General features: G+C 38.3%; 2 protein-coding genes and 1 long non-coding RNA gene across 3 annotated transcripts in view; 1 reads left to right on the top strand and 2 right to left on the bottom strand.

Annotated features, from left to right (window-relative positions):
• Window positions 1-2013: 2013 nt before the first annotated feature.
• On the bottom strand, window positions 2014-6949 carry rbfa (ribosome binding factor A). The gene is made up of 7 exons (XM_007250847.4): window positions 6639-6949; window positions 5468-5495; window positions 5160-5333; window positions 4353-4465; window positions 3459-3543; window positions 3273-3346; window positions 2014-2464 (listed from the first exon to the last, which is right to left on the bottom strand). The coding sequence occupies exons 1-7, from the start codon at window positions 6839-6841 to the stop codon at window positions 2071-2073; spliced, it is 1071 nt and encodes a 356-aa protein (XP_007250909.3). The 5' UTR covers window positions 6842-6949; the 3' UTR covers window positions 2014-2070.
• Window positions 6950-9860: 2911 nt separating this feature from the next.
• LOC125802491 (uncharacterized) overlaps window positions 9861-22216 on the top strand; it is a 479356-nt gene continuing 467000 nt past the window's right edge. The window contains exon 1 of the long non-coding RNA XR_007439624.1: window positions 9861-9909. This is a non-coding gene — a long non-coding RNA (uncharacterized LOC125802491). The remainder of the gene's footprint in view (window positions 9910-22216) is intronic.
• adnp2a (ADNP homeobox 2a) lies at window positions 10721-20624 on the bottom strand. Its single transcript, XM_007250846.3, has 5 exons — window positions 20351-20624; window positions 16504-16554; window positions 15682-15799; window positions 15465-15557; window positions 10721-14127 (listed from the first exon to the last, which is right to left on the bottom strand). The coding sequence occupies exons 3-5, from the start codon at window positions 15787-15789 to the stop codon at window positions 11626-11628; spliced, it is 2703 nt and encodes a 900-aa protein (XP_007250908.3). The 5' UTR covers window positions 15790-15799; window positions 16504-16554; window positions 20351-20624; the 3' UTR covers window positions 10721-11625.

Genomic DNA, 22216 nt, shown 5'->3' with positions numbered 1-22216 from the left:
ATAAAAGTAAACAGTATTTTACTCAGTCATGCAATACCAATGCTTGAATAACTGTGACTCAATACATAGTGTGCAGTGACTGCAGTAGGTGAAGAAAAAGTATATATTTCCCTATATATATATATATAAATCTATAGTTAATTAAAATTAAGTTTTAGATTTAAAAAGGTAGAATTGCTTTGTCATGCTATTCTATTCTATTGTCATTATGTCAGTGGAATTTAACATCCCTAAAATGACTAACATAACTAATCGCAATCATTTCTGGGACAATAAATCATCAATTTAATAGAATTTGCGCGTCTGGTCATAACAAACACATGTATCATTGGTTGCGATAATGATGTATGAGGTATCAGAAACTTTGGAGCCAAGCCTCTACCTTTAACCTTGGTTTGATAAAGACGCTGTTTGTCATATTATGAGTCACTTAAGAAAACGTCAGACTCCGATTTAAAGCACGAGATGCATCTGAACAAATACGATTTTAATGGTTGGATCTAATTTGAAGAAAGAGAAAAAACTACACGATTTTAGCCCAGTTTTTTAGGTTGTCGGCCATTTTTCGTTGATCGACAACAAAAGTTCTGCAGCAGAGTTGCCAGGTTGGCAGTTTTTCTGCCAAATTGGGTGATTGCTTGAAAATCCAGTTGCGGGTGAAAATTCAGGGGTGGCGGGGTGCGTTTTATTGGGCTACTTTTAAAAATTACCGCGGCCGCCAAAAAACAAAAAAGTCACAAAAAAAACATCACAGTATAACCAAAAACCACCAGGCGATGAAAAAAATCGAAAAGAAGAGAGTTGAGGAAAGGGAAGAACAGAAAAGTGTAAGTAAATGTCAGTTCTTTTTTTTTTTTTGCTAATTATGTTACTATTAAATGTTTTAAACATGACTTGAATATAAAACGGTTATAAAATGACTATTAAAACACTAACATTACAATATTATTAATGACTTTAGGGCAGGGGTCACCAACATGGTGCCCGCGGGCACCAGGTAGCCCGCAAGGACCTTATGAGTAGCCCGCAGGCCTGGTCTAAAAATAGCATTTTTGTTGCTATTCTTTTTTTTTTTAAATCACAGTTGCATTGATGTAATTTTAGATTATATTACATTAATATTAGCTTAGAGATAGCCTATAGTTTATATATTATTATACAATATAATGTAATATAATATGTAATATTATATTAAAATATAATATAAAATGTAAACACTTGCAGAGATTTATAATAATAGTGTTGCCTATTGATATCTGTGTCTTCACATAGATGAATGTCATTAATTATTAATAATAACATATAATTAAAGGTAAATTGAGAAAATTTGTAATTTCACGAGTGTGTATCAAACTGGTAGCCCTTCGCATTAATTGGTACCCAAGAAGTAGCTCTCAGGTTCAAAAAGGTTGGTGACCCCTGCTTTAGGGTAAATAGCAATATTGATAATAAATCCCTTTATTACAAAATACTAAGTCATACACTCATAACTGTTTTGCCATTTGCTTCAAACGTGTGACAGACATATATTTTGGGCTAGTTTAAGGTTTTAGAATGACTCTGGGAATTTTTTTTGTTGGACCTGGCAACCCTGCTGCTCTGAGGCAAATCTGGGATCACTCTGCGCTCCCTCAACAGCGGAGTGTGAATTACTGAAAGACAGTTGACAAATGAAATAATATTTGGCATGCTAGATATCTGACCCAAAAAACGTGTTTCTGGAGAGCAGCCAGGTGAGTCGGCGATTTCCTACAGTAAAACATAATGGTCATTTGTGACACTTTGGGGCTGATCAGTCATGCAGTGTAAGAATCTGAACTAAAACTGAAGGATTTACGATTTTACAGCACAAACAGTCATGTAGTGTGAACACTTACACTAAAGTCCACATTAAGAAAACAATTACACGTTTTTTTTTTTGTTTTTTTGTTTTTTTACACAATTCATAATTTAATAAGGCAGGATAATCTGGACAGTACGGAGAAATCAATTTTAAAAAAAAAAAGAAAAAGATAAAATTAAATGCCACAGACAAAATGTATTACACAGTCACTGAAATCTACAGATGTTTCAGTGCTTTCTGTCGTAATCATTTATCAGTTCTGAAACCTCGCTGTTTTCTACATCCTGGTCCCTGTGCTGTTCCTCCTTCTCCTGCTCCTTCTGCTCCTCCAGCTCCAGCTGTCTCGCGATCAGGAAAGCTTTAGGAGACGTATCATCATCATCATAATCATCTTTCAGCTTCTTGGACTTCCTCTTCTTTTTCTCAATCAGCTTCTGCTTACGGATCTCTGCTAACAAGTCCAGCTGTTCCTGAGTTAATCCAGGTGAGCTGGTGATTTCTGAAGAAGAGACACTTGAGCGCTGTTTATAGTCCTCGATCTGTTTATACAGAGCATCCTGATCAATGTTGAGCCACAGTGCTTTCTTCTTCTCCACTGGGTCTGTAGTGTGCAATCTTGTGCTGTGTGGGAGATACAAAACCAACTGTTCATTTCAAATCATTTTAAATCATTAAATTATGTGGTAAATTGTACAATTTAAATAGTTAAAGATTATATTTTCTGTAGTAACTCTTCATAACAACACAACATGATCAGGATGTTTCATCAGATATGAAGGAAACATGCTGAAATCAGAGCTTCAGACAGTATTTTCTTATTAGAACTATTCATCACATCGCATAATCTGTGTGGGTTTTTTTGGGTTTCGAACCTGCCCACCATCACCATTCCACCAGTCCCACTTCCACACTCAGGGTTGCAAACAGTGCACTGTAGTCATGGAAACAGATGTGCTGGCTATTTCTGTTCTGCTGAACAGGTAATCACTAAGCTTCAGTAAGGTTTGCTAACCATAGCTGGGAAATTTTGGGTATGGGCATTTTGGACACTGAAACGTATATATGTACTGAATAAGCTGCAGACTAAGACTCGCCATCGCTGGCCACTATGTGTTAATCTGGCAACCCATGTGTGCTTTACATCTAGGGAGAAGCGAGTGGGGCAGAAATCTTAATCCAGTGTTTGGAAATTGGACTCCTGTAGCATTTAAACACACACATGCTCGCATTTATTCTTGATTGAGTGACACTGAAACTAACGTTTTTTGTTTTTTTTTTACCAAATTGGAAATCTCTGAATATAATCAAAAGAAAGCTGGATGACCACAAGCCATCAGACCAAACTGAACTGCTTAAATTTGCAAAGCTGTATTTTAGCTCCAAGTGTCAAAAGTCAATTTATGGCCCATTATCAAAGCTAAACACTTACTCAGCATCTTTTCCAGCAAAACTCAGATCATCCTCCCGTGGACCATAATCAGCAATCTCGAGCAGGTTTTCCACCTGTTAACAGCAGCAGCAGACAGCACGAAATACAAATTGAGTCATATCTAGAACACCTTCAACATTTATACCAACATTACACAAAAAAAAACAGGAGAATAAAGTCAGTTACCTCTTTCAGAGCAGCGTATTTTCTATCCCGAACAAAAGTTAATGGGGGAACATTGCCCAGGATTTGCAGCGACATGATGAGGTATCTGCAAAATCGAGCAAGCAAAACAGAAGGTTATTTTGTGTTAGAAAACTAGGACTGGGTATCGAAATTTGATACATAAAAGGCACACATTTTCTACAAAATATTTACCAAAAAATGTATTAACAAAAAAAAAAAAAATATATATATATATATACTCATCCACATTTTTACTGCCCCCCTCTCACAAATACAGGAAAATATAAATATAAATATGATTTAATTTTACCAATCTAATTCTTTTACCAATTAGATTTACCAATCTAATTCTTTTATTTACATTTAAATAACCATTAATAAAAGCCTAAGAAATATGTGCACAATGTTGGTGATTTTAATGCTGAAATTTTGTTTGTTTCTTGAAGATTCAAAAAAAAAAGTTTCTGTTAATATATTGAGCAAGCCAGTACTTTTTAAGAAGCATAGGCGAGTACAATACAGGACTTTTACAATAAGTTTATTATTGTTATCATCAAAATTACAGAAATTATTGTGAATTGATCTGTGGCACCAGTAATGTTGTTGTTGTTTTTGTTCTCAATAAAGCGCCACAAACATGCTCACTGATTTCGATCCAACAAGATCCAAAAAGTTGGAGCCTCCCAGGGTGATAGCATGTGTGAAAACAATTATCACTTCTAGCATTTTTTGTGTTACTTTTTCTGATACCTTTTTGTTAATTGTATTGTTTATATCGGTATGGAAAATGTAAAAACGATACCCAGCCCTATAGACAACAGATGCTAATGATTCCTCAATTATTTAATGTAAATGCATCACTGTTTAACATGAACACAAAGAAATATTACACACCGTATGCGAGGAGCACTTCTGTCCAGAAGCTGCTGGATCTTAAGGTCCGTTTCCTCTGACCAGCTTGTTTTCCAGTAAATTCGACAAGAAGTGTAATCAGCTGTGAATGAAACCTGGAATCACAAAGCAGAAGAGATTTGTTACTTTCTTGTTAATAGTGAAATAGTGAAACTGGGGGTGAACGGAAGTGGGCTATTTCTCAAAAGTTACTAATTATTTTCCTGTTTCACAACACAAACCCAAGTCTACTTATCTTGAAGAGTGTGTAAAATTTAGTTACACTTATATAAACAGCTCTGGAAAAAAAAAAAAGAGACCACTTAAAAATGATGAGTTTCTTTGATTTTACCAAATTGAAAACCTCTGGAATATAATCAAGAGGAAGATGGATGATCACAAGCCATCAAACCAAACTGAACTGCTTGAATTTTTGCACCAGGAGTAAAGCAGCATAAAGTTATCCAAAAGCAGTGTGTAAGACTGGTGGAGGAGAACATGATGCCAAGATGCATGAAAAAAAACTGTGATTGAAAACCAGGGTTATTCCACCAAATATTAATTTCTGAACTCTTAAAACTTTATGAATATGAACTTGAGGTATATATATATATAATTGAATTATCCATTCCTTATTGACATTTTTTCTGGTTTACATTATGTTACATTATGTATGTTTTTTCACCTTTTTTCCCCTAGATGCATTGCTGAGTGTATATGGGAATTATGTGAATTATGTACAGATCATGGTGTTCTATTACAGACAAAAAAACAGTGCTAATCCACTGGTAAAACTATCATTTTTCTTACCTTGGTAATCTCCACACTGTAACTGTGGAGATCTGCATTGATCTCGTGAGAGGACAGCAGGTCCACAACTGCTTTGTAGACGATAATGTTAAGTGTCCTCACTCGCCGACTGTCCTGCTGGTCCTTCTTCTTCTTCACCGGTGTCAGAAAAGCAGACTGAGTAGTGATTACAGGCTGAGGAAATAAAAAAAAAAAGCACGGGACTGGTTAGTCAATCAGAATTTTGAATTTTAAGAATATAAGGATTTTTTAAAATAAATAAATAAAAAAAGAAAAGTTTGTGCTGATTATTCTATAGGTCTCCTTACCTGAGGTGTTTCATACCACCTTCTCTTCCTGTGAGGAGAAAACAGAAAGATTAAAACGTAAAAAAGTTAAAATTCAAACAAGTATAAAATTATAGATACCCAGATTTAAGTAAAAGCACAATCATACTCCAGTAGAGTATGGATACAGCATTATTTTAATACTTAATTACACAGTAGTGAAGTAAAAATAATACTCCAATAGATAAAGATACAGCATTTTAGTACCTAAGTACAGTAGATACAAATACAGTATGTTAGTACTTAGGTGCAGTAGATACAGATACAGTGTTTTAGTACTTAAGTATTGTAGATACAGACACAGTATTTTAGTGCTTAAATACTTAGTAGTGAAGTAAAAAAGTATACTCCAGTAGAAACAGATATAGTATTTTAGTACTTAAGTGCAGTAGATACAGATACAGTATTTTATAGTACTTAAGTATAGTAGATACAGACACAGTATTTTAGTGCTTAAATACTTAGTAGTGAAGTAAAAAAGTATACTCCAGTAGAAACAGATATAGTATTTTAGTACTTAAGTGCAGTAGATACAGATACAGTATTTTATAGTACTTAAGTATAGTAGATACAGACACAGTATTTTAGTACTTCAGTACGTAGTAGAAGTAAAAACAGTACTCCAGAGATGCAGATACAGAATTTTAGTACTTAAGTAGTGAATGCAGATAAAACATTTTAGTACTAAAGAACAATAGATACAGTGTTTTACTACAGTAGTGAAGTAAAAATAATACTTAAGTAGATACAGCATTATTTTAGTACTTAAGTACACAGTAGTTAAGTAAAAATAATACTTCAGTAGATACAGTATTGCAGTATTAAGTACAGTAGATACAGATACGGTATTGTAGTACTTAAGTACGCAGTAGTGACATAAAACTAATACTCCAGTAGATACAGATACAGCATTATTTTAATACTTAAGTAAGTAGTAGAAGCAAAAATAATACTCCAGAGATACAGATACAGCATTTCAGTACTTAAGTACAATAGATACAGATAAAGTATGTTAGTACTTGAGAACAGTAGATACAGTATTGTAGTACTTGAATACAGTAGATATAGATACAGTATTTTACTACTTAAATACAGTAGTAGTAAAGTAAAAATAATACTTCAGTAGATACAGATACAGTATTTTAATACTGACTTCTTTTTCTCCAGCATCTTCATCAGTAGGTTTCTGTTCTGAACAGCAGAGCTGTGGAAGTTCAGGACTCCAGGCCGGCTTTTCTGCTGCTGCTGCTGCTGCTGGGGTTCGGGTTTTAACCCGCTCAGCACCGCGAGCACGCCGCTACAGTACCGAGATAACGCGCATTTCTGGATCCAGTACTGACTGTTAACAGCCAGCATGGCGGAACCGGAGCGGACAGTACCGTAACTATAACTCTAAACACGCTGCTGCGTCCTTACTGCCAGAAACACGCAGCTCTGAGCCTTCAGACTCAACTACACGATCACCGAGCGCACCGAGCGCCCGGGGTTATTACACCACCAGAGGGAGCTCCGCCATTACTGTAGTACTAGTGCTGCATCTCAGAAAATTAGAATATCAATAAAAATATACTTTATTTCAGTAATTCCGTTCAAGATGTGAAACTCATATATCATATAGATGTATTACACACAGAGTGATCTATTTTAAGTGTTTATTTATTTTATTGTTGATGATTATGAAGCTTACAGCCAATGTAAACACCAACAATCAGTACCTCAGAAAATTATATAAGACCAATTGATACTTTTGGCAGTGTACCAAGTCCTGCTTGAAAATGAAATCTGCATCTCAGTAAAAGTTGTCAGCAGAGGGAATCATGAAGTGCTGTAAGATTTTGTGGTAAAAAAAAAAAAAAACTGCACTGACTTTGGAACAAACCATCACTGATTGGTGGAAACGTCACACTAGACCTCGAGCAGTTTGGACTGTGTGTCTCTCCACTCTTCCTCCAGACTCTGCTCTCTCTGATTTACAAATGAAATGTAAAATTTACTGATGATCAGTGATGGTTTGGAGAGACATGTGCAACATCTGCTGGTGTTGATCCACTGTGTTTTATTATCTAGTCTAAAGTCAGTCTATTATTATTATTATTATTACAGAACTTCATGCTTCCCTCTGCTACTGACAACTTTTATGAAGATGGGGATTTTATTTTCCAGCAGGACTTGGCACACTGCCCACACTTCCAAAAATACCAATTGGTCTCATATAATATTCAAATTTTCCGAGATACTGACTTTTGGGTTTTCATTGAGTTTCACATTTTTAACTGAATCACTTTTGAATGATATTCAAATTGCTTGAGATGCACTATTATATAAAAGTGTGGTATTTTTTGTACAAAATAATATACAACGCTGATGCTGGCTTCTCATTCAGCAGCATCTATGAAAATATCCAAAGTGATTTTTGGAAAGCCTGTCCCTTTCTTGTATCTCCTTTATAATGCTACAGGGAGCCCACGTGTCAGTCCTCAATGAATGGGGTTGAATTGAGTTAAACTGCTTCTTTAAACATATTTGTTTTCTGTCCTGTCTAGACTGCTGTAATGCATTATTCACAAGATAACCTAAAACCACTCAACACTGACTGCAGCTTGTTCTGAGTGCTGCAGCCACAGAGCAAACACACACACAAAACACAGATAATTTTACACTTATTTAGAACAACTGTGAGATTATCTGATGGACTGTATGATGAATCCTCCCAAACAGGGTTTAAGTCTAGTCTTTGCACTTTAGTACTGAATTGACAATTCAGTCTAGGACAAGAACTTATTCCTGTCCGGGAACCCGACCGCACAGATCAGGGATTAAGTTTATATTTGGACTACACAGTGTTTTGAATGTAGTCTAGGGCCCTGTCTGGACAGGATGTGTTTCTCAACGGATTCTGGGGTAATTTCCTCTTTTATGGGGGGTCCTCTTTGATTTTAGTCCCATCCGAAATGACCACGTATGTGTTTTTCTCCGACGTCCTCTGAGAAAATTACAGACTGGATTACCTACAGTTTTTTGCTGTGGTCATCCAGTAAATTTTATTCGCATCTGTCCAGATGCACATCTCTAGAGTTTCATCACCTCACGTTTAATAAAATAGACAAAATAGCTAATAACACTTTGGGCGTGTTTGCACAGAGATCCACGTAAACACAACAGCGAGTGGAAATGGAGGAGCTACTGAATGCGGTGTCATAAGACAATCTAAAAGAAAGCCTAAAAACTCCCTGGTCCTCCTGTTTTTTCAATTGCAGTCTAGATACGGGTTTATCACTGAGTAGAAGTGTGAAATATTTTCCACAGATGCCCCCCCTGAAAAACGAATGCCGTCCGGTCAGGGTTTAGGACTAGGCTTAATCCATGTCCAAGTAATCAACCCCCATGTCTCAGGAACAGAGATTAAGCCTAGTGATGGACTGCAGAGCACTTTGAATAGAGCCATTTAGTCTAGGCCAAGGCCTTATCCCTGTCTAGACAACAGACCCCATATATAAGGGACACGTATTAAACCTAGTCTTAGACAATATCCATTCAAAATGCTAAATGTTGTGTAGTCCAAACATTTGTTTACCTTAAGAGAGTTTCAAAACTTACCAAGATCTGATATCTTGATACCTGGCTGTGTCCCAATAGTGCACTACAAACCAAACATGCAGGAGTGCAAGTATCAAGGTACTGTGTATGAACAGTTAAAGTCGACAGGTAGTTTATTTAAAAACAAAGTTCTCAGTGCTTCGTTTTAGATGTCGGGGCCCTCAGAATTCTAGCAATGAAATGTGGAGCTACATTGAGGTTGTTAATGGTGTAAAAATAGTGATTTCTTTACATGGGCAACTCTATTCCCCTATCACTAGCATTGTAAGCCTTGTCAAAGCATTGGTTAAAGGCGCTGCATTTCAGAATGCTGAGTGTAAACAGAGGTAAGCTATTCAACAAAGGTTTCTACTCACACTCATGGGTTACTTCACCCCAAGGGCATTTCACAACAGATTTCACCTTAAAGGACATTCAGAAAAGCTTTTTACATCTTAAAATTGGGCAATAAATATATAATTAAGTAGAATGTATGTTTTAAGGTAAATTTATTTATTTATTAAAATATTCTATATAATAGTTCTTACCTGTGGATAGCAGAATCTTTATCTATATTAACCTTACAGCTCCAGTGAAAAATAAGACTTTTTACTGTAAACACGGCTAACTGGCCTCTAAAGATCTCGAAAGAAAAAAAGTGTGCACATTTGATTATTAAATAAACTATGAATACACTAGTGCATCTCAAAAACACTGAACCAACAGCAGCAGGTGACATGTCTCTCCAAACCATCACTGATCATAAGTAAATTTTATATTTCATTTGTAAATTAAGGGAGCAGAGTCTGAAGGAAGAGTGGAGAGACACACAGTCCAAACTGCTCGAGGTCTAGTGTGAAGTTTCCACCAATCAGTGATGGTTTGGAGAGACATGTCTCTACATCTGCTGGTGTTGATCCACTGTGTTTTATTATCAAGTCTAAAGTCAGTGCAGTTTTGTTTTCCCACAAAATCTTACAGCACTTCATGCTGAACCTCTGCTGCTGACAACATTTACAGAGATACAGATTTCATTTTCCAGCAGGACTTGGCACACTGCCAAAAGACCAATTGTATTTTCTTATATAATATTCAAATTTTCTGAGATACTGATTTTTGGGTTTTCTTTGGCTATGAGCCATAATCATCAACAATAAAATAGATAATTCTGTGTGTAATATATCTATATAATATAAGAGTTTCACATTTTGAACTTAATTACTGAAAAAAGGTAACTTTTTTTTATGATATTCTAATTTTTTGAGATGCACTAATAACTATGAACATGGCCATTTAAACCCACAATGCTACAGGTGCTTACTCTATCTACTATTTTACATAAACAAATGCATAAATAACTGATTGTTACTGAAAGCTGCAGGTTTTTACAGTAAAAATATTGCATACAGAAAATAACTGTGTGCTCATGTGTGCAAAACTGGACGATTTTAAAACGTGATGTGTAATTTTAGTTAAACACATCCCTTAGTTGTGCTATTCACAATTTTATGATATAAAGACTAAGATTCATTATTTTCTGCTGGCATTAGCTTGTTACCCGATCAGATTGATAACCGCTTTAACAACTTCATGAAGAGTAAAATCCACAAAATGTTCAGGAAACTATCCATGTAATTACTTGTGACATCAAAGCCAAAACATTGGTGAACCACTTTAGTAGATAAATATTGTTTCATATGAAATAAAATACATTTAAATGTTACAATACACTCTTCAACAGCATTGATTATTCCAAGCATTTTGACTGTGCCTTACCCACTGTATCCCACGAACGACTGGTGCATACCTTACTCATCAACTGTAGAACCCATTACACACACTCACACACAACTGTATTCAGAATAGGAAACAAAAACAATCCCAAAGTGTCTTTTAATAGAACATTAACTATATTAAAATGCAAATTAATCTGCCAATTAGTATACAGCTCCGTACGCTTGACTCTGAGGGTACTAAAAGGTAAACTTATATGCTTTCATCCAATAGAACTATTTCACCGCAGACCTGCCAAATGCATTCAAGCCCCCCCCTCCCAAAAAAAAGAACATTTAAACATAAAAATGTACAAAAAAAAATCCATACAGTAGGTTTGTTTAAACGGGATAGCTAGCTATGTAAAAAAATTACTTTAACATTATAGAGGTGCAAACTATTTACAAACTGGCTTAAGGAATATCATAAAAGGTACCCAAACAATGACTTTTCTGTATTTCCTTGCTTGCTCTCGAAGACAACACAGACACGCAGGATCACTCTGTCAACACGTAACTTGGGGGGTGTCAAATTCCAACTCAAGTAGTCCATGTCCTTGAAGTTTTAGCATTTTTCTTGCTCTATAACACCCTGTGCAACTTATCAGCTAATCAAGGCCTTTCTGACTTGACAAATGAATGTGCTAGATCATGGAAAACAAGCTGTAGATGCACTTGTCCCGAACGAACTTTTGACACTCCTAACGTTAGCTGTTTATCTTAAAATGAAAAATGTTGTTTCAAGGGTTTATAGCTAGAACATGCTTCCAGAAGAACAAGAAGTATTTCTTGTTACTCGTCGACTTCGGGTTTCGCAGGCGGCGCCACCTCTGGAATGAGAAGGTCGTGTTTAACCTTGTTCACCTCGATCATGTTGAACCCAAGTAGTACCGCAGTCTTCTTCTTTTGGATGGCTTTCATGCATCTGGTGCGCCTGGTGCTGAAGTGAAAGAGTATGTCGGGCTTGTTCATCCACAGACGTTTCGCCAGAACTTGAGTCTCGTTTTTTGAAAGGTAGGGTTTGTGATTGAAGTACTTTGTGAGGAACTCTTTCCTGTCTTCGAAAGATTTCATCTCCATGCCTGTTGGGTCCAGCTCGAGCACAGCTTGGGCACTGGCTGCCTTGCGTCCCCTGCCATTCGCAGCGCCCTCTTTTTTCAGCCGGCCGGTTTCCTTCTTTTCCCTCTGTGCTTGAAAACTCCCCTTAAACTGGATGGGATTCTGTACAGTCCCGTTCACATACACAGTTGGGTCGGGGTCAGGATTTAGCTGCCTCTCCATTTCCTTGACGTTCTTGGGAGCACAACGACAACGCTGCACATGGATTGAAATGGTCTTGGGGGTGGACTTCTCGGAATATACTCCAAAGCAATAAATGCACTTAAAAGCAGGGGACTTTAATATGGCGTGGATGGTGGGCACAATATGGTGCATGGTCTTTAAATGTCCTTCGTAATCCTCTGCGCTTCGAAGCTTCACCCTGCAAAACGGGCAGTCGGTGGGCGCAGACTTCTGTGTGGGCGGGTACACTGCCCTTGCAGAGTGTGGATACATCTTTATGTAGATTTTCTCTAGAGTGCTGGTGATCAGCACAAGGTTGAGCTCCCGGTTGTCCAGCAAGTCTTTGGGCACATCCGTGTTTAAGTTGAAGGCAGCAAACAGCAGGTGGCCCTCATCGTCACAGTTCAGATGGTACTCCATCTTGATGAAATCTCTGTTCTTCTTTACTTTCAAGTTGTGTTCCTTGTTGGTGTGCTCCATGATTTGCTTGAAGGAGTAGAACATCAGGGGACAGAAGAGACACTTCAAGCCGTGCAACAAGTGCTGAAAGATCCACTGCTCCGTCAACAAGACGTTGCACCGTAGGCATTTGACCGTATGGTTGCTCTGTATCTTGAGGAATGGAGCAAGGACTGCCAACTCATTTGGTTTACTCACTTTACGCATAGTCTGCTTGTTGCCCGAAGATGATGCCTTGGTAGGCACAATAAACACGTCGGGCAGACTGCTCTCAGAGGGCGTGCCAGTTGGAGAGCCATTCTGGCTCAACACCACTGGTGTGCTTTTGACTACCTGACTAGGATTTGGTTGTACTGACCCGACTGGAACAGCAGGTGCCAGCGTGTATGTTGGGACTCCGTTGACTTTGTTTCCTGTGGGAATCAGTCGGACCGACTGAGAAGCCATAAGGGACTGCCTGGAAGTGGGCTGATTAACCTGCATTCTCTGATTCACCATCATAGAAGGACGTACACCCATTTTCCCCGGAAGATTGACCTGAACCCCTTGTGAGAGAAGCATTTGCTGTGCCGCTTGAGCTGAAGAGAGGCTGGATATCCCCATGGTCACAGGTACCTGATTGTTTATGGAGTTAACAACAGCAGAGGCCTGCTGATGGGTGCTTTGAAGGGCACTCACACTAGTGCCAGGTACTAAAGCTGAAGGCTGCGATGAGAGAATGACTGGTCTTGCTGAAGGACACAAAAGAGTTGTGTTGGCTGGCCCTGCAAGAAGCATGGTGCCGTTAGATTTTGGCACAGCGTTTCCTTTCACAGCGTTGGTCTGCTGCATGAAATCGGGTCTCGTCACCATAACTGGCTGCTGCGCGCCTTTTGGCACCAGGAACTTCTGCTGTTCACTGTATTTCTGACTCGGGATATACTTCTCCCGGATGAACGGCATGATGTGCCATAGCAGATCAATATGCTTTTCCGAGCTTAAGATATGGTACAGTAGATGCTCAATGGTCTCTGCAGGTAATTTACACTCCTTGCAAAAATACTTGGGAGCCGTAAGGAAGGCCTTCTTCGTCGAACCAAACGCCCTTTGTAAATTTTCTACCCTGTGGCCGAAGTAGCGGTTCAGCAGCGTAGCCGAGTGGTTTACCAAAACGTGTTTCTTCATCACGTAAAGTAAAGAGTCATGGTAGCCGCAGTTTAGACAGGTATACCTGTCTCCAATCGCGTCAGTGGCTGAGACCGCCGCCGTTACGGCTGCAGTCAGGGCCACTGTATTTGCTGGATGACTGAAAGTCTGCACAGGCTGGACCAGGGTGGATGGGGTGAACGTGGCCGATGGACCAGCCTGAGGTTTTGGAGGCACAGAGTGGAAAATCCTCATGTGCTGCTCTGTGACCTTAGGGTGGCTGATGAAAGTGCATTTGGGGCAGCCTGCCAGGCAGGCAAGATCTCTCTCCTCCTCATGACACCGATGCACATGATTTTTGAAGGCGTTAAAGGACCGTGTAGAAAACCAACACAAGCTGCAGCACAAGGCCTTAGTGCGATATCGCCACTGAGGAAAGAAAAGCAGGAGGGGGAGTGGAAGAGAAACAGAAAAGAAAAAAAGTTAAGAGTGACCAATTGCCAGATTTAGAGATGCACTTTTAACCATAATCAAGTTATATAAGGGTGGGAATATTCAGATACTTTTACATCCATTTTGATTCAAGGTGCCAAAATGTGAAAACATTCCTAGTGCACTTCTATTTTTGATATCTACAGCCTACACTATGACTTGTTTCCTGTATTCTTAACAAGTGGTCTTAATATAGTTTGATTTTGATGGGGGCAGTAGTTTTTTTCTTTGCCATCGTAATGGGTTTATGCTGTAAATACAAACAAATAAACAAAAAAACACTAGTATATTAGTTAATTGGGACAACAAAAATGGGAGTGTTTTCCATCAGGAATATTGAGAACTAATCAAAGAAACGTAATTTTAAATACATACAATATTCCCATTCACGTAAAAAGAACTAATCAAATTTGTTGAGAGTTAAAGACCCTTTCAATAAGCACAATCATATTAAATTATATTTCAGTCATTTCATAAGCATTTAAAAAAATAATTTGCTGTTATGCTAATGTTGATTTCTGTGCTAAGCAACTAGTTAATGTATATAGACTTGCCAAGGCTGGAAATTTACTGCAATTACAGCATAAATGTGAGTCTTTAAACAGAAATACAGGTAATATTTTATGCCTTACACTTCACAACTGTATATTTAACCTTACAGTCTAACTCAAGATTATTAAATTAGCTTATTCGCTTCCTGGTTAGCAATTTGTCAATTGCCCCTCATGTATATTTTATTAGCATAATTACTTATTCGCTGAATCATTTGTACAGCTGTTTAAATGCACTGTTGGTCTGAGCCTTGGTTGGTCTAGAACACAATGAGCTTGCCAGATCTGAATGCAATTATATAGAAAATCTATTATTAATAAGACTAATAATTATTAAATATTATAGAAATGTTAATGCATAGTATAATCTATTACAAGAACTCAGCATATTCCCAGCAAGAGCCTTACACTATTACACTTAATGTGGAATATTGTCTCTGTATTACTTTAGTAGGGAAAAGGTGTATTCTAAATAACAAATATTCTGTCAACTGATTTAATTCAGAATCAATTTAACTCCCCACTGCAAAAATGTCACGATTGAACTTTAATAAATGAAATGCCAGATATTTGTTTGTAACTAAAATGTACCTACTAACATTTCAGTGAAAATCAAGCAATATGCAATACTCATTCATTTAAATTAAACATTGAGTTATGAATTTTAGTACTTTTAACAAGTCAGGTACCATCCTCACTTCACAGAAAACTGAAAGTAAATACCTTTTTCTTTCTTTTCCCAAGACTGCCATCTGTGAAATCAAGCCACTCTGTGTTGTTGAAACTGTGCTCCCCCGCATCAAAAGGTTTAAATTTCTGTTTAAAAATGGAAATAACATTTTAATTTAAAAAATAAATAAACACCAAAAGACTAGATCCATCTATCCATCCATCCATCCATCCATCCATCCATCAAACAGGTGCAGGTTTCAGTGTGTACCTTTACTAGGTCTTGACAGTCCTCTAAAGCAAGGTCACACAGGATGCTTTTCACTCGTTTTCTCGACCTTCTGACTTTCTCCAAGTCTTTCACCGGTACTTGAAACATTTTCTTGGTTCTGGAAAACAACAGAGGCTTAATCAGGGTTCATACACTTTTTAACTAATGAATTTCCCTTATTTTCATGACCATATAATATCTAAAACATTAGTGCATACAAGAACAATAAAAACAAAAATCAATTTTTATAATGATTTTTTTTTTTAATTGTCAGCATTGCTTAATTTTTTTTTTATTATAATAAAATGTGTGTAAGATCCTGAGAGCTCAACTGTGTAGGGCTTTATAACTGAACTAACTCTGAACTGATGTCAGTCGATAAATGGAAACACATTTGTAGGTTAAACCATTTCCATGACTTTACCATAACTTCCTGGTTTTTTTTTTCTTTTTCCAAAACTTATCCAGGCCTGGAAATTGCTATTTTCAAATTTCATGACTTTTCCAGGTTTTTCATGACTGTACGAACCCTGTTAATAATAAAAAAAATTCTGAACTCTGATACTATACAGAAATGTGTCTCAATAAAAGAAAAAAATAAGGACTGGCTATAATGTATAAATGTGTTAATCCCACACTCATTTGAAATAGAAACTTACATTAAAGTCTGTTATAGCATCACTACTTCTGATTGGCCAATTATTTATTTTTTTGCCAAAGTCTCTAGCTACTGGGTGTAATTTGGCGATGACTGATTTGAAAAAAATGTTTTTAATAAGCAAAACAGATCACTGTTAACTGGTGTACTGCAGACCAACTTACCAAGTCGATGATCTCTATAGTGGTGCTGATATGAACCAGGGGTCACAAAGCCTGTAAGACAAATACAGTGATTTTAGTGAATCACATCCAGTGACTCTAGACGTGTGGATGTGTGTAATAGTGAAAATTTCTGGCTAATATTCTGCCTCACAACGTGCTGCATTTAAAGTGCTGTGACACATATTCGGCCCTTCCCAATTTCTGCTTATTCTTCTTTTTTTTTTTTTTTTAAATGCTTCAGATCATTTAGATAAATTGAATATAACAAAAACCACAAGCAAACACACAATGCAGCCTTTTAACTGTCATTTAACCTCATAACAGGCCTCGGCCCGTGTATTGTAAAGCAGACACATGATGCAACATTCCAAAGAAATCCAAATATAGATGCAAAACAAAATCACTGAAATCTATCAGTACGGAAAGAGTAACAGAGGACCGCAGTAAAAGCCATTTTCCACAAATAGAGAAAGAGTGAAACCATTCCAGAAGTGGCCAAGCTACCAAAATTTCAGCAACAGTACAGACAACTCATCCAGGAAATTATATATATATAAAAAAAAAAAAAAAAAAAAAAAAAAAAAACAACAGCTAGAGAACAGCAGGCCTCACTCTCCTCAGTGAAAGTGAGTGAACACAATCACAATATGGAGGTCACAAAGAAAAAATAAATCACCCATGGGAGAGTTACAGGGTGAAAACCATAAAACACTGATGACCAAATAGTACACAAGGCTTCGTCTCACAGCTGCCAATAAATTGAGGCAATCCCCAAAGTCTAACTAGTTCTAATTGATGAAACCATACTCTCAATCAGAAAATCCTGAAGGAGGATGTTTGCCCATTAGTTTGCGATTTAAAGCTCAAGCATGGTTGGGTTATGGAGCAGGACAATGATCTCAAACACACAAAAGGTCCACCTCATAGTGGATGAAAAATTAAGGTGGAAGGGTCAAGGGAAAGTACCAATTTTAATCTTGAAGACCTTAAACAGGTGAAATTCTTACAATGTAGCAGAATTAAACCAATTCTGCACAGGACATTGGGGCAAAATTCCTTCTGTCTGACTGCAGTAGTTACTACCAAAGTGGGGCAAGAAGTTAATGGGTGTACGACTGTATTTCCTTCTTACATGGGTGATACAGGTGTTGAATTAACCCATTCCTTCGGTAAAATAAATCATTTTAACAAAAGGTAGCCATGGGGCTCATTGTGGTCCAGCAGGCTAAGCGCTGCCACTTTGATTAGGAGATCGCCGATTCGAATCCTGTTCATGTAGCTTGCTATCGGCTACCGGAGCCCTGAGAGATCACAATTGTCCTTGCCCTTTCCCCACATCACATCAAAAGGGTGATGTCCGCAGCACAAGGCATAATTGAGCTGCGCTTTCCTCCGAGTGCGCTGTGATGCTATCCAGCAATACTACATCAGCAGCAGTTTAAAAAGAGGCGGAGTCTGACTTTTCATGTATCGGAGGAGGCATGTGCTAGTCTTTATCGTCCTGGTGTTGGGGCATCACTAGTGATAGGGGGAGTCCTAATGAGTGGGTTGGGTAATTGGCCGTGTAAATTGAGGAGAAAACGGGGAAAATAATAAAAAACAGGGAGCCAAACTATACTTGGGTTCTTTAAAAAGACCCCTTGGAAACACATTAAGCTTTTAAGATTAGAATTAAGACTACGAATACATGCCTGCTCAAGCATCTTCCCACAAATATGTGGAAGACTCCACTGAAAGACCAAGTGTGACTGAATAATTACAAACTAAAAATAAAAACAACAATTTGCACATGGTTACTAAAACCTGCGTTATTTTTACATCATGTTTTTCAGAAGCCATTTTTGATCCACAGTCCACAAAAACAAACTGAAGCTGCTCATTTAGACAGGTTAAAATCACCAACAGCAGAAGTATAAACCTTGTCACACTCCCTGAAATGAAGTGCAGCACTGGGTTTTAAAGGCGAGACCTATGGAACAATTTGATTTGTTAATATTGTCCATGTCCAGGAAAAGAAAGTGGACATTTCATTAAGACAGGTTTTTAATAATCTAAAAAGTTCAGTTGGTTGATCAGCTCTACTCTTTCATCACCCACAAGTGGTGCCATTGTTGAGCCAGCTGAGCCAGCCGAGCCAGCCTCATCCTAGTTAATAGAGCTTCTCTTAAAAACTGAATTTCAGGCATTTCATAGATTTTTCAAGACACAGTTTGAGTATTATTGTGTATATTTCGGTGAATTGGTTTTAATTTAATGTAAGAAAAAAAAAATCATCACGCTGTGTACAATGAACAATGTTTATAGTCCAGGAGAATCATCGGCATAAAGAATAATGGTCTTGAATTTTCTTAAAGCTATGCAGTCTGCTTTTTATTGGGAATTTTAATTTGAAAAAGTCCAATTATCTGAATGTTTAACTAAAATTCTATTAAATTGGGCGTGACGTAATCAGACTTCCCAGGTAAATAGGATGATCTGGGGATAATTCCAATGTAATTCTATCTGAAAAGGGCTTTAATGGTGTCAAATTTGTTTACCATCTGCTTTACATCACCACCAACACACCACCACTGTGAACAATTCTGGTGCCACTATGATGTTCTAGAACAAAGTGTTTGTGAACAAACAAGATCAAAGTGCAGACAGAGAGACACTAGTAAAGCTCTTTTTTTTTCCACAACTGCATCACAGACACTCTCCTCAGACTCAGACTGTGGGTCTGTCCTTGTAACATCTTCAGTGGAAACTGTGATGAACACTGAGCACTAGACTTGTGGGTGCAGCCAATCAGAATGCAGTGGGCGGGGAGAGGCGGTGTGGGGCGGGGCTTATGCTGTGCATCGACCCACTCATGCTCAAATGACTGACTGGGCCCTGCCTTTTTTTCTAGAACTTGCTTATTCATTTTTAGGGGACATCATTTGTTTATTTGAGAGCCGTTTAGCCTAATTAGTACAGGGGGACCTGAAATTATTAGTAGCTTTTATTTCACCTACACCAAATCTTCTATGCTGTGACAACATTTTGAAACACACTTATATACTTAAAAAAATAAGTAAAAATATATGTTTTACCTCTAAATAATAAAAATAAAACCAATATTTCAACTAGTTACTAAAAGCAAGACTTCTTAACTTATGGCGTGAATTGTATTTAGGAGGGAAAATATATACTTAAAAAGGTTATCAGACCCTGTGGGTAGGTATATCAAACAAATTTCATTTTAAATAACAACAAGCTGATTTAAGTAAATGTGTTTCCCAATAAATTACAATGGAATTAAAGTGTTGTCTTTAAAAATGTATAATTGTAGTGTAAAGAAATATTATGTCAGTGGCATTTTGTCCTAAAATGACAATAAATTCGTTTATATCAATGATTTATTGGACGATATATCGTCCACAAAGCGTATCGTGACAGGCCTAATTATAATCAGCATCTGTTCCATCCAACAACTACAGTTAACTAACGTTAGTTAACCTAGCTAGGTTAGATAAATAACCGAGTCTAACTAGACTTAGCTAGATAGCTAACTAGATGTCTAAAGCTAATCATCCACAGCTTTTAAAACAAATTGCGTAAAAATTTCGTTAAAAACTTCGTAGAAAAGCTTCTTCCATCGTTAGCTTGCAAATAAAACCGACAGGCTCCTGAGGCGCCAAGTGAACTTGGCTGGTTTTCACACAACTGTCCAGAAGCTAGTAGCTAAAAATGATACACATCCAAGCAGAATTGGGCTTTTTCTGAGGTAAAATATTGGATTTTCGTGAGAATTAAGGTTCAGGATCTGAGCCTGGTGCTGTAATTCGGCTCTCCGGAGCTTCTGACAGGCTAAGCTAAGCGCTACCTTCAGCGTCCCGGGCAGAAGGCGCTCAGCAGCGGCTGCGCTCTGTTTTCTTCCGGCGTCAGTGGAGGGCGCGCAGGGCTGAGGAGAGAAGCCGCATCTCCAGCGCAGAGCTCCAGCCTGGCGCTCTGTCGCGTCCCCGCCTCGCTGGGCCGCCTCGCGGGATGCAAGGCGGAGCTGGATGGGGAGATTTTCGCCTCTTTTGTTCGCAGCTCAGTGAAACATCGCCATACTCAAGCTGAAAAACATGGCGCACAGGAAGAAGGGAAGTGACGACGGTGATTTGCATGTTCAACGGCAAGAACGCGCCAATCAGGGGCCAGTGGGCGGGGCTACGCGTGTGGAACACTTTGACTGACATCGACTGACTCCTCCCTGTTTTGGTCCTCAGCTCCTTTGCTTGCCTTACCTGGGTTACCTGTGGGTCTCTAAAGGCCACACCTGTGGTCAGAACAGCTGGAGGTCAAGGGCTGATTGAATAAATTATGTGTCCCAATCTGTGACTTGTTAACTATATAGTAATCACTATATAGTGAACACTATGGAGTGGTGTTCTGTAACAATCCCACAATGCACTGTAATTGGTTGCCAAACAATGTGGGTCTCTAACAGCCACACCTGTGGTCAGAACAGCTGGAGGTCAAGGCCTTGTTGGATGAATGAGTGCAGATAAGATTGATGTCCATATTTGTGTCCAAACCTGTGCCTTGTTCACTATATAGTGAACTGCTAAAGGCCAATCTATACTTCTGGGTCAAGAACTACGCCCACTATGTCTCTAAAAGGCACACCTGTGGTCCGAACAGCTTAGGGTCAAGGGCTGATTGGATCAACATCTGTAGATTTGACTAATGTCTATAGCTGTGTCCCATAGACTGTATATAGCTGGACAGAGCATCGTCTCTTAAAAGTGAAGCCACCACAGGTCGGGCGCCCCCTGCTGTTCGGCTGCAGAAAGCTGTGTAACTCCACCCATCCCCATAGGTTTCAATGGCAAAACAGACAACTTTCAATCACGTTTTTTTCTAATATACTGTAATTCTACCTCCATTATTTAAATGCAACAGCTAGTGTAACCTCTGCTTATATCGTCAAATTTTTATATCCCCACAGAATTCGTTTTTTAAAACTTTATTCGGCTCTATTCAAAAAAGGTGTGGTTATGGTAAAAGGGCTGCTTATGGGCGGGACCAATAACAGACCGTCAGCTCCGCCCCGCTCTGCAGTCTGTGACCGCGAGGCAGCCCTCGGGGGCGGGGTTATTTAAATGAGTAGGCGGTCTCTCCACAGCCTTTCTCCCTCCTCTGGTCTCTACTGCGCAGACTCTGGTCTCTGAATCGCCAAAATGGCGGAAGATTTTGGCTTCATTTTCATTGAATGAATGGGAACGGCGACACGGCGTCCATCTTTATATACAGTCTATGCTGTGTCCCAATCTGTGCCTTGTTCACTATTCAGTGAACTGCTAAGGGGTCTTGCCAGTATGTAGTGGTGTTTGGAAACATAGTGATACATTTTCAGTGTACTGTAACAATCACAGAATGCACTGTAATCGGTTTCCTTACCTGCAATCATTAGATCCCACCTGTGGTCAGAACAGCTTCAAATGATGACTGGATTAATGACTATAGATTAGATTGGTGGATTGTAATTAGGAGGGTGGTACTGACCATTACTCAAGTGGTGCCAGTTTTATTGACCATATGGCCACCAACCATCTGGAGTTGGAACCATCTGAAAAGGCCAGATGGGGTAAAATGTAAAATATATAATGTTCTTTTTACACTTGTTACAACTACTACTACTCATGTAAAGTAAAAATGTGAGACTAGAAATAGAAAAAGACTGTGGAGCTTCGTATCTAATATA

The sequence above is a fragment of the Astyanax mexicanus genome, chromosome 6 (assembly GCF_023375975.1).
Source record: "Astyanax mexicanus isolate ESR-SI-001 chromosome 6, AstMex3_surface, whole genome shotgun sequence".
Classification (NCBI taxonomy): domain Eukaryota; kingdom Metazoa; phylum Chordata; class Actinopteri; order Characiformes; family Acestrorhamphidae; genus Astyanax; species Astyanax mexicanus.
Note: the sequence above shows the minus strand (reverse complement) of the source record. Positions and strands in the feature narration are given on the sequence as shown.